General features: G+C 45.1%; 2 protein-coding genes across 3 annotated transcripts in view; both read right to left on the reverse strand.

Moving 5' to 3' along the window:
• Positions 1-16796, reverse strand: part of CLK3 (CDC like kinase 3) — a 127005-nt gene that overhangs the window by 25476 nt on the left and 84733 nt on the right. The window lies entirely within an intron of this gene.
• Positions 1-16796, reverse strand: part of ARID3B (AT-rich interaction domain 3B) — a 31810-nt gene that overhangs the window by 3760 nt on the left and 11254 nt on the right. For both annotated transcript variants that reach the window (XM_054642129.2, XM_054642130.2), the window contains exons 3-6: positions 15998-16069; positions 13796-13868; positions 3349-3532; positions 981-1234 (exon numbers count right to left, since the gene is read on the reverse strand). In XM_054642129.2, the coding sequence (XP_054498104.2) occupies positions 981-1234; positions 3349-3532; positions 13796-13868; positions 15998-16069 (583 nt within the window). The remainder of the gene's footprint in view (positions 1-980; positions 1235-3348; positions 3533-13795; positions 13869-15997; positions 16070-16796) is intronic.

Raw genomic sequence — 16796 nt, forward strand, 5'->3', positions numbered from 1 at the left:
CCCACATTGCCAGGCCACACGGTCAGGAGGGGTCACTCAGCCAGGGGACACTGCCAGCGCCACAGTCCCACACTGTCAGGCCACACGGTCAGGAGGGGACACTCAGCCAGGGGACACTGCCAGCGCCACAGTCCCACACTGTCAGGCCACACGGTCAGGAGGGGACACTCAGCCAGGGGACATTGCCAGGAGGGGACACTCAGCCAGGGGACACTGCCAGCGCCACAGTCCCACATTGCCAGGCCACACAGTCAGGAGGGGACACTCAGCCAGGGGACATTGCCAGGAGGGGACACTGCCAGCACCACAGTCCCACACTGTCAGGCCACACGGTCAGGAGGGGACACTCAGCCAGGGGACATTGCCAGGAGGGGACACTGCCAGCACCACAGTCCCACATTCCCAGGCCATGCAGTTTGGTGTGGACATGGTCACTCAGCCAGGGGACACTGCCAGCACCACAGTCCCACATTGCCAGGCCACACAGTCAGGAGGGGTCACTCAGCCAGGGGACATCGCCAGGAGGGGTCACTCAGCCAGGGAACACTGCCCACACCACAGTCCCACATTGCCAGGCCATGCAGTGTGGCATGGGCACGGTCAGGAGGGGTCACTCAGCCAGGGGATACTGCCCACACCACAGTCCCACATTGCCAGGCCATGCAGTTTGGCGTGGACATGGTCACTCAGCCAGGGGACACTGCCAGCGCCACAGTCCCACATTCCCAGGCCATATGGCTTGGCATGGGCACAGTCAGGAGGGGTCACTCAGCCAGGGAACACTGCCCACACCACAGTCCCACATTGCCAGGCCATGCAGTGTGGCATGGGCACGGTCAGGAGGGGCCATTCTGCCAGGGGACATTGCCAACACCCTGCTGACACACTGCCAGGCCACACGGCCAGGAGGGGTCACTCAGCCAGGGGACACTGCCCACACCACAGTCCCACATTCCCACCGCCGCCATGGCCGTGCTGACCTTTCCTGAGGGCCGGTGAGACGCGGGGGTTGCCGGTGGCGCTGCCCGGCGCCACGCCGATGATGGGGAAGCGGATTTTGGGGGGGGACAGCAGGGAAGGAGGCCCCGGTGGCGATGGGGAGTAGCTGAACAGCGAGGAGCTGTAGCTGGGCCGCCGGCCCTCGCGCCGGTTGCCATCGATGGCGGCCTGGAGCTCGGCCGGGGAGCTCAGGGACTTCTTCTCACACTCATAGGCATAGAGGTACTTCATGTACCTGGAGAGGGACACAGAGAGGGTAAATGAGATGGCACGGGGACAGGAGACTCATCCTGAGGTGCTTGGCAGGTTTGGGGTGTTTGGAAGCATGGCTTGGTATGGATGCGCTCAGTGTTTGTAGGGAAATGTGCCATTGGATATTCCTGATCCCATAAGGGTGGGGGAATTTCTTAACAACTGGAATATCCTCAAAGGATCATCCAGATTTCCCTCACAATTGAAATATCAGCAATAAGTCACCCAGAATTCCCTCACAAATGAATTATCCTCAAAAGAATCACCCAGAATTCCCTCACAGCTGAAATATCATCTATAAACCATCTAGAATTCCTTCAGAATTCCTTCATAATTCAAATACTATCTATAAATCATCCAGAATTCCCCCACAACTGAAATATCAGCGATAAATCATCCAGAATTCCTTCACAATTGAAATATCATCTATAAATTACCCAGATTTCCCTCACAACTGAAATATCATCTATAAACCATCCAGAATTCCCTCACAACTAAAATATTGTCTAGAAATGATCCAGAATTCCCTCACAAATGAAATATTCTCAAAGAATCATCCAGAATTCTCTCACACATGAAATATCCTCAAAGGATGACCAGAATCCCCTCACAATTGAAGTATCGTCTATAAATCATCCAGAATTCCCTCACAACTGAAATATTATCTATAAACCATCCAGAATTCCCTCACAACTGAAATATTATTTATAAATCACCCAGAATTCCCTCACAACAGAAATATTGAATATAAATAATCCAGAATTCCCTCACAACTGAAATATCCTCTGCAGTTCATCCAGAATTGCCTCACAACTAAAATATTATTTATAAATCACCCAGAATTGCCTCACAACTGAAATATCATCTATAAATGATCCAGAATTGCCTCACAACTGAAATATTATTTATAAATCACCCAGAATTCCCTCACAACTGAAAAAAAGAGGCAAAAAGGCCAGGGCTGGAGCTGAGGGACCATTTTTGCCTTTTATAGGCTTTACCTTGGCCAGTCTATTCTAAATATTTACTAATAATACTACTACTAATTATTATAAATGATAGATAATATACAAAAGATATTATATATTATTAGTAACAACAATATTTACAACTAATAATTTACTATTAATAACTACTAATAATAGGTATTTAGTAAAAGATATATCTAACAATAATAAAAAACTATCAACACAAACACGTAATAATAACCATCTAACAACAGATAAATACCCAATAACAGCAAATATCCAACAACAAATGTTCAATTCCTGATAAATATCCAATAATCTTAATTGGATTGTTCCCACAATATCCACTGGGATAATTGGATTATTCCAATTGGATTATTCCAATAATATCCAATTATTGATATCATATATCAATATATAAATTAAAAATCATAGTGATTATATATTAAAAATTATAAATGTATTGATATATAAATAATACATAATCTATACATTATAAATATACAATATACTAATTATATATTTATAAATATAAACATTCAAATTTATAAAATAGTAATATATTTTATATAATAAATATTTATATATTTATAAATATATAAATATTTATAAGTTTAAATATATACATATTTATGTCTATATAAATATAGTATGCATTTATTCTATATTTATATAATAAATATAATATTTAAATGTATGTTTATAAAGTGTTTATATATCTTATATGAAATATAAATGTAATTATAAGTATATAAATATTTATCTATTTAAATATAGACATATTTATAGAAAGTATATATTTATAATATATTTATATAATAAATATGAATATTTTATTTTATATTTATAAAATGTGTAGATATTTTATATATAAATATATTTTTATATATAAATATTTTATTTTTAAATGTATACTTATTTGTATAAATATATATTATATATTTAGTATATATTTATATAATAAAATATTTAAATTTATATTTATAAAATGTTTATATATTTTATAAAAATAGAACTATATTTATAAAAATAGAATTATATTTATAAATAAAATATGTTTATATTTTTGTATATGCATATTTATATTTATATAAATATGAATGTTTTCTATTTTGCCTTCTGAACTCACTGTGTGCGCAGGGTGAAGGCGGCGCTGGTGATGGATGTGGGCAGGTTAAGGCCTTTGGTGATCTCCCTCCAGATCTTCTTGTTGATGATCTCCACCAGCCCACCCTTCTCTGTCACCAGCTTGTAAAGCATGTAGAGATCCAGGATCTGCTTGGCCATGATGGGGATCCTGTTGATGGGAGTCCCTGGAAAAAGGAGCATGGACAGGATGAGGGCACCACCTCGGGGGGATCCAGCTCTGTCTGCCCTCACAGGAGCAGATCCAGGATCTGCTTGGCCATGATGGGGATGCTGTTGATGGGAGTTCCTGGAAAAAGAAAGGAGCATGGACAGGATGAGGGCACCATCTTGGGGAAATCCAGCTCTCTGCCCTAACAGGAGCAGATCCAGGACCTGGCCAGGCTATGATGGGGATCCTGTGGATGGGAGTTCCTGGAGAAAGGAGCATGGACAGGATGAGGGCACCACCTCAGGGGGATCCAGCTCTCTGTGCCCTAACAGGAGCAGATCCAGGATCTGCTGGGCCATGATGGGAATTCCTGGGAAAAGGAACATGGAAATGATGAGAGCACAGGCAGTCTGGGGGAAATCCAGCTCTCTGTGCCCTAAGAGGAGCAGATCCAGGATTTGCTTGGCCATGATGGGAGTTCCTGGAAAAAGGAGCATGGACAGGATGAGGGCACGGGCAGCTCAGGGGGATCCAGCTCTGTCTGCCCTAAGAGGAGCAGATCCAGGACCTGGCCAGGCTATGATGGGGATCCTGTGGATGGGAGTTCCTGGAGAAAGGAGCACAGACAGGATGAGGGCACAGGCAGCTCAAGGGGATCCAGCTCTCTCTGCCCCAACAGGAAATTCAGGGAATTTGCAGCCTGGCTCGAGGTCTTCCCATGGAAAACCCTTTCCTGTGGGTAAAGGGAATTAGCAGAGCAATAAAACCTGCAGCTCCTGGAATAGAAAAAGGGGAAACTGAGACTATTGGAATGGGTTTTATGAGCTCAGGGTTAAAATCCTTGGATAAAAGTGCTCCCTCATCCCTCAGGATGTGCTGTTTGTCTGGGAACAGCAGAACCAAGAAAATCAGCACTGGAGAACATCTCTCCCCCACAGAATTCCATCCTCCCTCACATGTTCAACATTTGGAATAAGCTGGAGATGTCACTGTCACATTTTCTGAAAAATCCCTTCACCAGGATTGCTTCTGCTGGGAAGCTGAGAAGTCTCAGGGAAGAATGAAAACAATAATTATCTGATAGCTTCTCCCTGTTTTGCTGCTTTGGAATGTGGTCTGGAGATTGTTTATCCAACAAGTGGTTGCTTGATTGGTTTCATGTGAATTGTTTTGACTTAATGACCAATCACAGCCAGCTGTGTCAGACTCTGAGGAGTCAGTCACGAGTTTTTATCATCATTCTTTGTAACCTTCTGTCTGTATCCTTTCTCTTTCTTTAGTACAGTTTAGTACGGCATTTTTTAATATAATATCATAAAATAATGAACCAGCCTTCTGAAAACATGGAGTGAGACTCATCTCTTCACCTCATCCTGGGGACCCCTCCAAATACCACATGAAGAGGTAAAAACAAAGGCTGCTCCTTCCACAGAGCTTCCAGCCTCTCACTCCTTTTCCCACCCAAACAATTCCCTGACAAGGCCACAGCAGCTCTGAGCATCCCAAACCCAGGTCCTGCTCCATCCTTCCTGCTTGGTTCTGTGTATTTTGGCTTAATGTGGAAGAAAATCTGATTTTTAACCTCCCCCTTTGGCAGCTCCTGGAAGTGCCAACGCCCAAACTAAGGAGATTTAGGCATGGAGAGGAAGAAGGAATAATAAAAAGCTGAAGTGGCAGAGCTTTTATTTGGCCTGGGAAACTCTGTCCTGGATCAAAGGGCCGCCCAGCCCATCCTGTCCCCACAATGGGCAGCCCCAGCCTGGCAGGAAGGCTGGGAGGGGGGCAGGGGACAATTGTGGAATCCCCAGTCCCCAGGGGAGGCTGGTGCCACTGCTGGCAGCCCCTGATCCCCCCGTTTATGGCCCTATAAATGAGTTTATTCCGTGCCATGAAAGGAGCCCTGCAGATGTCCTTGTCAGACATCCAAGGGGGATTTTTTTTTTCCCTGTCTTTTCTTTGGGAATCCCATTAGGCATTAGTAGCTTGTGGTGCCAATTCCCACAGGTTAACGAGAGGCTGGATAAAACAGCCCAGTTTTGCAGCTCTGAAGGGCTGAAAACCTCACAGATTCAAAGTGTTTCAATTTATATCAATCCCAGCCTCCTTCCTTGTCTAAGGAGCAGATCTCACAACCCCTTCCCGTATTTCAGGGGCACAGATCCCTCAGGGAGCACAGAGGGAAATCCAAACCCTTCCAACTCTCTGTGGCTCCATCCCTGCCTCCCAAAAATCCTCAATTTCCTCTGTTTTTTCCTGAGCATCCATTTTGTCTCAGGGTGACAGCAGCCCTGGGAATCAGGGCATGATCAAGTTACCTCCAGCTGTCACTCATCACCTGAGTCACACCCGCAGGGAAAACAGGGAAATATTTCCTTCCAAAGCCCCCAGGACACCCCAAAATTCCCCTCCTTTCATTAATTAGCCACAGCAGCAAAGCCTTTGCTGGGCTGGGGGAGGATGAAGCCCCTCTCACCCCAGTTTTCCCAATCCAATTAAAGGAATGGCATTAATTTGTGCAGCAGGGACTTTGATCCAGATGGAGAGTGAGGAGGAAGAGCTATGAAAAAAGCTCTCAGCAACTGAGAAAATACTAACAAATATCTGCTTTGTAATACCTTGCCTTGCCCCCAAACACACTTCTACCTTTCTCCAGATCTCCCCAGCTCAGCAGCTGAGAAAATACACAAATTATTACTCCAGATACTCCTGTGAGAGGCACAAACATCACCTGCATCAATGGGAATGAGGGCTGAAGCAATTCCAGGGAGCTGGAGCAGGAAAAGTGAGGGGGTCTGACCTCCCTGAATCACCACAGCACCCCCTGAGCACCTTCTCTCCCTCAACTGGGCTTTAAATAGGAGCAAAGTGCCCCAAATTTTCATTTATAAACCCAGCTAAATCGAGATTATAAATGTGTGTTTCCATCTAAAACTCAGCTAAACAGGGCTTTTATACAGAAACGTGCATTTATAAACTCTGTTACACAGAGAATATAAATTAATCCACCAAGAAATAACCTCAAATTTGGGTTTCCCCCGCCAAAATAAAATTTCTTTGTGCAGATGAGAAACTTTGCAGCAGGGACAGAACTGTCCCAGGAGCTGCAATAATTTCAGCTGAAGACAGCTTCCCTCTCTCAGCTTTGCTTTAAACAGCCCCAAAATTTCATTTATAAACCCAGCTACACAGGGATTTACACAGAAACACACATTTATAAACTCAGATAAAGAGGGCTTTATACACAAACACTCAGCTAAATGTGTTTACACAAAATATAAATTCATCCACTGAGATAAAACCTCAAATTTGGGTTTCCCCCGCCAAAATAAAATATCTTTGTGCAGCTGAGAAACTTTGCAGCAGGGACAGAACTGTCCCAGGAGCTGCAATAATTTCAGCACTCCTAGGACAGCTTCCCTCCCTCAGCTGTGCTTTAAACAGCCCCAAAATGTTATTAATAAACCCAGCTAAATCGAGATTTAGATCAAAACACACATTTATAAATTCAGCTAAACAGGGCTTTCAGCAGAAACACTCAGCTACACACAGAATAGAAATTAATTCACTGTGATAAACTCGAGTTTGGTTAAATGATAAAATTTCTTTGTGCAGCTGAGAAACTTTGCAGCAGGGACAGAAGAGCTCCCAGGAGCTGCAATAATTCCATCACCTCAGCACCCCCAGGACAGCTTTTCTTTAAACAGGACCAAAGTGCCCCAAAATTTCATTTATAAACTCAGCTAAATCAAGATTTAGATCAAAACACACATCTATAAACTCAGCTAAACAGGGACTGATACAGAAACACTCAGTGAAATGTGTTTACACACAATATAAACTAATTCACTGAGACAAAACTTCGAGTTTGGTTTTCCCCCCAAAATAAAATTTCTTTGTGTAGCTGAGAAACTTTACAGCAGGGAAAGAACTGTCCCAGGAGCTTGAATAATTTCAGCATCCCCTGGAAAGCTTCCCTCCCTCAGCTGTGCTTTAAACAGGACCAAAGCGCCCTGAAATTTCATTTATAAACCCAGCTAAGTTGAGATTTAGATGGAAACACACATTTATAAACTCAGCTAAACAGGGACTGATACAGAAACACTCAGTGAAAAGTGTTTACACACAGTATAAATTCATCCACTGATATAAAACCTCAAGTTTGGTTTCCCTGCCCAAAATAAAATTTCTTTGTGCAGCTGAGAAACTTTGCAGCAGGGACCGAAGAGCTCCCAGGAGCTGCAATAATTCCATTTTCCACTGCAATAATTTCATTTTCCACTGCAATAATTTCATTTTCCATTGCAATAATTCCATTTTCCACTGCAATAATTCCATTTCCCACGCGTTCCCCCAGCACTGCCCCACACCACCCCGCAGGTCCCGGTGAATTCCCGGTGTTTTCCAGAGGGATTTGGTGCCCCCTGCTCCCCCAGGCAGGCCCGGGGAAGGTGATAAAGGCAGGGTTTATTGGAAAGCCCCAGCGCTGCCACAGGAAAGGCTGAAGGGCAGAGCCGGGCCGGGCAGGGCTGTCAGGGCTGTGATGGATTACTGTCATCTGGCAGCGCCAGGATTAATGAGCCCGGGGCCAGGGGGCAGAATTCCAGAGGGAAAGGTCAGAGCCGGGGCCACAGCACAAGACTTGTTGCCTTTTGATGGTAAACTCATTTTACTGTACTTGCAAACCTCCTGCCCCGAGCCAGAGGAAGATCCTCCTCTCTGTTTCCTCGGAAAATAACAACTTCTGCCTCTCAGCACAACCCCAGCTCCACAACTCGGCCCATCCCAGCCCCATCACTTGGCTTCCCAACTCCATAACCTGGTTCTCCTCAGCTCCATCACTTGGCTCACCCCAGCTCTGTAATTTGGCTTCCTAATTCCGTAACTCGGCCCATCCCAGCCCCATCACTTGGCTTCCCAACTCCATAACTTGGCCCATCCCAGCCCCATCACTTGGCTTCCCAACTCCATAACCTGGTTCATCCCAGCTCCATCACTTGGCTTCCCAACTCCATAACCTGGCTCATCCCAGCTTCATCACTTGGGGCTCATCCCAGCCCCATGGCTTGGCTCACATCAGCCCCATAATTTGGCTCATCCCAGCCACACCATTTGCTTCATCCCAGGCCTGTAACCTGGCTCATCTCAGCTCCATAGCTTGGTTCATCCCAGCTCTGTAATTTGGCTCATCCCAGCCCCATCACTTGGTTCATCTCAGCCCCATCACTTGGCTCATCCCAGTTCTGTAATTTGGCTCATCCGAGCCCCATAACCTGGCTCATCCCAGCTCCATAGTTTGGCTCATCCCAGCCCCATAGTTTGGCTCATCCCAGCCCCATAGTTTGGCTCATCCCAGCCCCACGACATGGCTCATCCCAGCTCCATAATTTGGCTCATCCCAGCCCCATCACTTGGCTCATCCCAGCTCCATCACTTGGCTCACACCAGCCCCATCACTTGGCTCATCCCAGCCTCATATTTTGGCCCATCCCAGCTCCATCACTTGGCTCATCCCAGCCAAAGGAGGGGCACAAGGAGTCTGTTCCCACTGGGAAAGGGAAGCTGCAGAGTCATCCCAAGGGCTCCTGGTTTTCTGAGCAGAAAGGCAGCCATAGTCCAGGTTTCTGGGATAAAGGGTTTCCCAGAGGAAGGCTGACTGGAGCCATAAACATCTCTGGCCTTTCAGGGAATGTCTCCTACAGAATTCACAGAAAGACCAGGTTGGAGGAGACCTTCAAGACCATCGAGTCCAGCCCAGCCCCAACACCTCACCTAAACCCTGGCCCCCAGTGCCACACCCAGGCTTGGTTAAACACACCCAGGGATGGTGAATCCAGCACCTCCCTGGGCAGCCATTCCAGAACTTCATCACCCCTTCTGTAAGAACCTTTTTCCTAATATCCAACCTGTATTTCCCTTGAAAAGCTTTTCCCCCTTCCTAACCCCTTGAACTGCAGTAGATGTATGTGATTTGGTCCCTACAACTAGCAGAAATTCAGGACGACCTTAGCAAAGTTGTTTTGTGTTACCCTAAAAATCACATATGGAAAGTGATGGCAGTTTCTTAATTAGGTCTTATGGATTAGCACCTGCTTAATAAAGGAACGTGGGACAAAGTGTGGGTGCAGCCACAGGTGCCCAGATCACCTCCATGCAATGGGCACCTGCTCCAAAGCTTCTTAAAATAATAAGAAACCATCAGAGGGGTTAAACAGCAACTGGGGAATTAGTCTTCAAGAAAAAGGAGCTGCCTTGAACAAAACTATAAAAAAGCACAACTGTTGATGAACTAAGTCATCACTAAGTCAATAGAGCCTCCTCTGTTCCAGGGAGCCTCAGGGGTTAACCCAGAGGGACCTCAGTGTCCCCTCTGTCCCAGGCTGGAGCTCCTGGAGGGGCTGAGCCCCAGGAAAGCCTGGGATGGCTGGGATTACACCTGGCAATCACCTGGGCAAGGGGTTTGGCACATCCATGGCTGAGGGATTAATTGGGACCATCCTCTCCCTCCCACCCCAGGGCTTTGTTCTTCTCCTCTCCACCCTGCCTTGGCCAGGCCTGGCAGTCAGAACGTCAAGCTGGAGATGCAGGCTGAGGAAAACTGCCCCAAAAGTGGGTTTGAGGTGAATTCCAGGGAATTTTATGGCTTTCCTTGGCCTCCATGCCAGAGATTCCCTTCCACACAGGGATTTCCAGCAGCCTAAGCCACAACTTGTCCTGCACAAAGAGCATTTAATCACACCCAGCTCTGCTTTTTAATCACCTCCCACCTACCCTATCCAATTTCCTCACACAAGTGTCCATTTTACAGCAAGGAACAAAGGAGGTGAGAATCCCCAGGGTTTGTTCAGCACAGAGATGTTGAAATCTCACTAAAATGAGATTTTTTTCACTCCCACTGCAGTGAAAAATAGGCACGGAAATGACATTTTTAAGCCACAACCTGTAGCAGGTAAATAAAAAGCTGCTCTTCCCACTCCAAATATGTTCAGGGGAGATTCTGTATCAGGCAGCCAGAAGGAACAGGTTTTCCCCCCAGGAAATTGGGGAAGCCCACAGTGATTTAAAATAATACTGAGCCAAATCTCAAGAAAAACAGAATTTCGTGTTTCATCTTTGAAGGGAGGCACAGTAATTCTGTAGGGTGTGGGAATTCCCAGCTGAACAGAGGGAAAATTCATTTTACAGCAGCAAATCAGCTCCACCCCTGCACTGTCTCAGCTCCTGGTTTGCTCAAATCCCTCTCCAAGGAGAAATCCTGGCTGGTTCAGGGGTTCAGCCTGAGACTTATGGGGTTTGGTTCTCCAGAGCTGGCAGAAAAAGGAACAGGGACCCCATGGAGAGCTGCAACCCCTGGAATGGAGATCCCAGGGAGAGCTGCAACCCCTGGAATGGAGATCCCAGGGAGAGCTGCAATCCCTGGAATGGAGATCCCAGGGAGAACTGCAATCCCTGATCCTACCCTGATCCCAGGGGGAGCTGCACTCCCTGATCCTGCCCTGATCCCATGGGGAGCTGCAATCCCTGATCCTGCCCTGATCCCAGGGGGAGCTGCACTCCCTGATCCTGCCCTGATCCCATGGGGAGCTGCACTCCCTGATCCCATGGGGAGCTGCACTCCCTGATCCTGCCCTGATCCCAGGGGGAGCTGCACTCCCTGATCCTGCCCTGATCCCAGGGGGAGCTGCACTCCCTGATCCTGCCCTGATCCCAGGGAGAACTGCAATCCCTGATCCTGCCCTGGACCAGGACCCCACAGAGCAGCAATCTTTGAAGAGAGAAAACAAGAGATATGGGACTTCATAACCTAAACCTGGAATTGGACAATTAACTCCAATATGCAAATTGAGCAGAACTTATAAAAGTGAGAGACCCCATGACCAGCTGTCCATTTTTGTGACCATTTTGGGTCCATCTTGGGTGCAGCCCTGGCTGGGCTCTTGTGCTGCCCAAAGTGAATCCATTGAGGAGATCCTTTCAATAAATCCCTGCTTTGTTCTTGAGCTCACTCTAGTCCCTGTTGTAGCTCAGCCTTCCCAAGGCATCACCCCCAGCCCTGCTGTCCCACCCTCCCTGTGCCCACCTGCCCCTCCCAGGAACAAAACCCCACAGAGGCCAGTTCCAGCCTCCCAGGAACAAAACCCCACAGAGGCCAGTTCCAGTCTCCCAGGAACAAAACCCCACAAAGGCCAGTTCCAGCCTCCTAGAAAGAAAACCCCACAAAGGCCAGTTCCAGCTTGTCTCTGGTGTTCCCTTCTAGGAACAAAACCCCACAAAAGGCAGTTCCAGCTTCCCAGGAACAAAACCCCACAAAGGCCAGTTCCAGCTTGTCTCTGGTGTTCCCTTCTAGGAACAAAACCCCACAAAAGGCAGTTCCAGCTTCCCAGGAACAAAACCCCACAAAAGGCAGTTCCAGCTTGTCTCTGGTGTTCCCTTCTAGGAACAAAACCCCACAAAGGGCAGTTCCATCCTCCCAGGAACAAAACCCCACAAAGGCCAGTTCCAGCTTGTCTCTGGTCCCCTTCCATGGTTTCTGCAGCTCCAGGGCCCTTTTATGGCTTTTGGGAACAGCCCTACACATCTGATCTGTGTTAAGAGCTGTTCCACGGCTGCCCCTTCCCAGGGGCATCCCAAAACCATCCCAAGCTTTTCATCCCTGCAGCTCCTGTGAAATCCCATTCATCTTTGCAGTTTCTGCTCCCTCAGCTCCTCCTGGAGAGCAGCAAATCCCTGGGTTTAGGATTTTACAGTGGGATTTTTATTGGCAGAGCTGCTTCCCGGCCCCCACAGACACCAGGGGCAAACTGAGCAGCTCTTCACACTCTGCTCTCAGGAGAGGAGCTGCATTTGGGGTTTTTTGGGAACAAAGCAGCTCTTGAGTCTGGGATTGGGTTGTCAGATACACTTTGCTCTCAGTTGAGCTGGATTTGGGGTTTTTTTTTAAACCAGATTGGGATTTTAAAAAGACTTTGCCCTCAGGAGAGCTGGATTTGGGGCTTTTTAGGAACCAGGTAGCTCTTCAAAATGAGATTAGGATTTTAGAAACACTTTGCTCAAAGGGGAAGAGCTGGATTTGGGGTTTTTAGGAACCAGGCAGCTCTTGAGTCTGGGATTGGGATGTTAGAAACACTCTGCTCTTGGGAGAGGAGCTGGATTTGGGGTTTTTTGGGAACCAGGCAGCTCTTGAGTCTGGGATTGGGTTGTCAGATACACTTTGCTCAAAGAGGAAGAGCTGGATTTGGGGATTTTTTTAAACCAGATTGGGATTTTAAAAAGACTTTGCCCTCAGCAGAGCTGGATTTGGGGTTTTTAGGAACCAGGCAGCTCTTCAGCCTGGGATTGGGATGTCAGAAACACTCTGCCCTCAGGAGGGGAGCTGGATTTGGGGTTTTTTGGGAAGCATACAGCTCTTGAGTCTGGGATTGGGTTGTCAGATACACTTTGCTCTCAGTTGAGCTGGATTTGGGGTTTTTTTTTAAACCAGATTGGGATTTTAAAAAGACTTTGCCCTCAGGAGAGCTGGATTTGGGGGTTTGGGGAGCAAGGCAGCTCTTGAGACTGGGATTGGGGTGTTAGAAACACTTTGCCCTTAAGAAAAGAGCTGAATTTGGGATTTTTGGGAACAAGGCATCTCTTCAGCCCAGGACTGGGATTTTAGAAACACTTTGCTCAAAGGGGAAGAGCTGGATTTGGGGTTTTTTGGGAAGCAGGCAGTCCTTCAGAGCAGGACTGAGCTTTCAGAAACACTGAACTCTGTGCCACTGACACCTCAGGGGCCACCAGAGCCCTCCCTGGGCCACTGACACCCTTGGGGGGACAAGAGAGCACCCAAACAGTCAGAGGTGCTTCTGTCACCCAACACCCCAATTAAACAGATTTTAATTATCACCAGTCTGCTCTGAGAACTGGATTGGGATCACTGACACCCTGAGAATGCCCAGGAAAAGGTTCCTGGGATCTTCAGGGCATGGAAAACATCAGCACTACAGCAGAAGGTGAAGAAATTGAAGGTAAATTTAATTTAATTTAATTCAAATGAATTAAATAATTAAAACTAATAATTAAATTAATTAATTTAAATGAAATCATTAAATTAAATTAATTTTTAAAATTAATTTATTTTATTAATTTAATTTAATTTACAGGCCAGATCTTCCTTGCTGCTGTCCTCAAATGCCAAGGGAAATGCCCCAAACTCCAGGATTTGTTTTTTTCCAGCCTCAGGAGGGAAGAATTCCCTCTCCTGCCCCATTCCACCCCTGGAATGCCAGGAAAGGTCACTCACCCCTCTTCTGCATGAAGATGAAGAGGTCATCCAGGAACTCCTTCCTCTCAGGGTCGCTGTCCAGCTCGTACAGCTGGGGGGACAAAGCACAGTGAGGGCACAGAACATTCCAGAATCCTGCCTGCTTCCAGGGGGGAAAGGACAGCACAGCAGACACAGAGAGGGTCCTGGGGGCTCAGGGGCCATGGCTGGAAAGGATCCCCAGGAATGGAAAGGATCCCAGGAATGCAATGGATCCCCAGGGATGGGATGGATCCCCAGGGATGGGGGAAAAAAAAAAAGAAAATGAAAAAGATCCCCAGAAAGGAAATGGTTTCCCAGAAATGGAATGGATCCCCCAAAATGGAATGGGTGCCCAGGAATGGAAAAGATGCCCAGAGATGGAATGGATCAACAAAAATGGAATGGGATTCCCAGGGATGGAATGGATTCCCAGAGCTGGAAAAGATCCCCAGAAATGGAAAAGAAAAATGAAAATGAAAAATATCCCCAGAAAGAGAATGGTTTCCCAGAAATGGAATGGATCCCCCAAAATGGAATGGGTGCCCAGAGATGGGATGGAGTCCCAGAAATGGAATGGATCAACAAAAATGGAATGGATCCCCAGAGATGGAAAAGAAAAATGAAAACGAAATAGATCCCCAGAAAGGAAATGGTTTCCCAGAAATTGAATGGATGCCCAGGAATGGAAAAGATTCCCAGAGATGGAACGGATCCCCAGAGAGGGAAAAATAAAAAGAAAATGAAAAAGATGCCCAGAGCTGGAATGGATCAACAAAAATGGAATGGGATTCCCAGGGATGGAATGGATTCCCAGAAATGAGATAAATGTCCAGAAATGGAAAGGATTCCCAGGAATGGAATGGATTCCCAGAGCTGGAAAAGATCCCCAGGAATGGAAAGGATCCCCAGAGATGGAAAAGAAAAATGAAAATGAAAAATATCCCCAGAAAGGGAATGGTTTCCCAGAAATGGAATGGATCCCCCAAAATGGAATGGGTGCCCAGAAATGGGACGGAGTTCCAAAATTGGAATGGATCAACAAAAATGGAATGGATCCCCAGAGCTGGAATGGATTCACAGAAATGGAAAGAATCCCCTGAAATGGAAAAGATTCCCAGGAATGGGATGGATCCCCAGGAATGGAATGGATTCCCAGAGCTGGAAAAGATCCCCAGAAATGGAAAGGATCCCTGGACTGCAATGGATCCCCAGGGATGGAAAAGTAAAATGAAAATGAAATAGAACCCCAGAAAGGAAATGGTTTCCCAGAAATGGAATGGATTCCCAGGGGAAAAAAAAAAAAAAAAAAAAAAGGATACCCAGGAATGTAAATGATCCCTAGGAAAAAAAAAAAAAAACCACAACAAAAAAGGATCCCCAGAGCTGGAAAAGAACCCCAGAAATTGAAAAGATCCCCAGAAATGGAATGGGAATCCCCAGAGATAGAATGGATCCCCAGAGCTGGAATAAACCAAAAGCCTTCAGAAATGCCAGAAACCAGCCCAGAATTGATTTGCTGTGGGAATCATTTTAAAGTTATTATTTATATTCTATTATTTATAAATATTTATATCTATATATAATATATATTTATAAAACAAATTTTATATGACACTTCTATAAATAATAAATAGTTATAAAATAGAAATATTTTATAAATAGACATATTCATAGAATAGAAATTTTATATAATATTTATTTAAATATTATATAAAATATAAATATTTATAAAATAGAACTATTTATTAATATTTATTATTTATAATTTGGGCTTGAAACAGCCAAATTATTAAAATGAATTTCTTTAGGCAGTGTATCCCAGAGGAGAGGAGCTTTTTGGGGCTGAATTCCTGGGAAGCTCTGGGACAGCAGAGCTGCCTTAGTTTAAACTGAACCCCTCCAGCTGCTGCACATTCAAATCCATGAGCACAGCATTCCAGAGGGAGAATATTCTTCTCCCAGCTGGAGAAAAACTGGATTAAAGCTTTTAAATATCCCAAGTTTGGTTGTTAATTCCTATTTCAATAAGAATTAAATATCGTAACCCCATACAAGGCAACAAACCAGCCCCAAACTGCAGAACAAAGCAATTTCCCCATAAATTCCCTGCAGGGAGGGCTCTGCCATGGGTCAGGGGAGGATTCCCCAAATTCCCCAAGCTCCCCAAATTTCCCAATTTCCCAATTTCCCCAGACAGACCTTGGCAAAGTCTCGGGAGATTTCCCTTCCCCGGCCGGCGTCGCCTTCGTCGCTCCAGCTCCCGCCGCCGTTCTGGGGAGCAAAAACAGCACAGGATGGAGGGAGAGGCCCCAGGGGGTTGGGGTTTTTTGGGTTTTTCGGGTTTTTAGGCACAAACACACAGAAAAGCAGCTGCTGGTTCAGCCTGAGGTGGTGAGAAAGGTGGGGAGGGCGTTTGTGGTTGTGTTCCAGTTTCCTGGTGTTGGAATTCAGGGTACAGGGAATGTTTCTCTGCCTGGTCTGAGGGTTGATCCCTAGGAGAACACTGCTTTTTATCTTCATTTATGGAGATTACCACACTTCTAAAGATTTAAAACTAAAAGCTAAACTGGAATTAAAAAATTAAAATTAAAAGCTAAGCTAAAATAAAAAAAATTAAAATTAAAAGCTAAACTAAAATGAAAAAAAGCTTCTAAAACTTTGGGGTGGATTGGAATCTATGAGTGTGTGAAAGAAAGAGATATTTTATTATTTTATTGTTTAATAAAATGAACATATAAATAAATAATATATTTCTATAAATAATATACAAATAATAGATTTATAACATAAATATTTATTGTTTAATAAATATAATTAATATATTATATTGCTATTTAATAATTACATATATAATTAATTATATATCTAATATATATAATTATATATAGTACATAGTATATAATATATAATATAATAGAATATATATTATATATAAAATAATTATATATAGTATAATATATATAATATATCATATGTTATATGTGATATAAAAATATAA

The sequence above is a fragment of the Agelaius phoeniceus genome, chromosome 13 (genome assembly GCF_051311805.1).
Source record: "Agelaius phoeniceus isolate bAgePho1 chromosome 13, bAgePho1.hap1, whole genome shotgun sequence".
In the NCBI taxonomy this organism is placed as follows: domain Eukaryota; kingdom Metazoa; phylum Chordata; class Aves; order Passeriformes; family Icteridae; genus Agelaius; species Agelaius phoeniceus.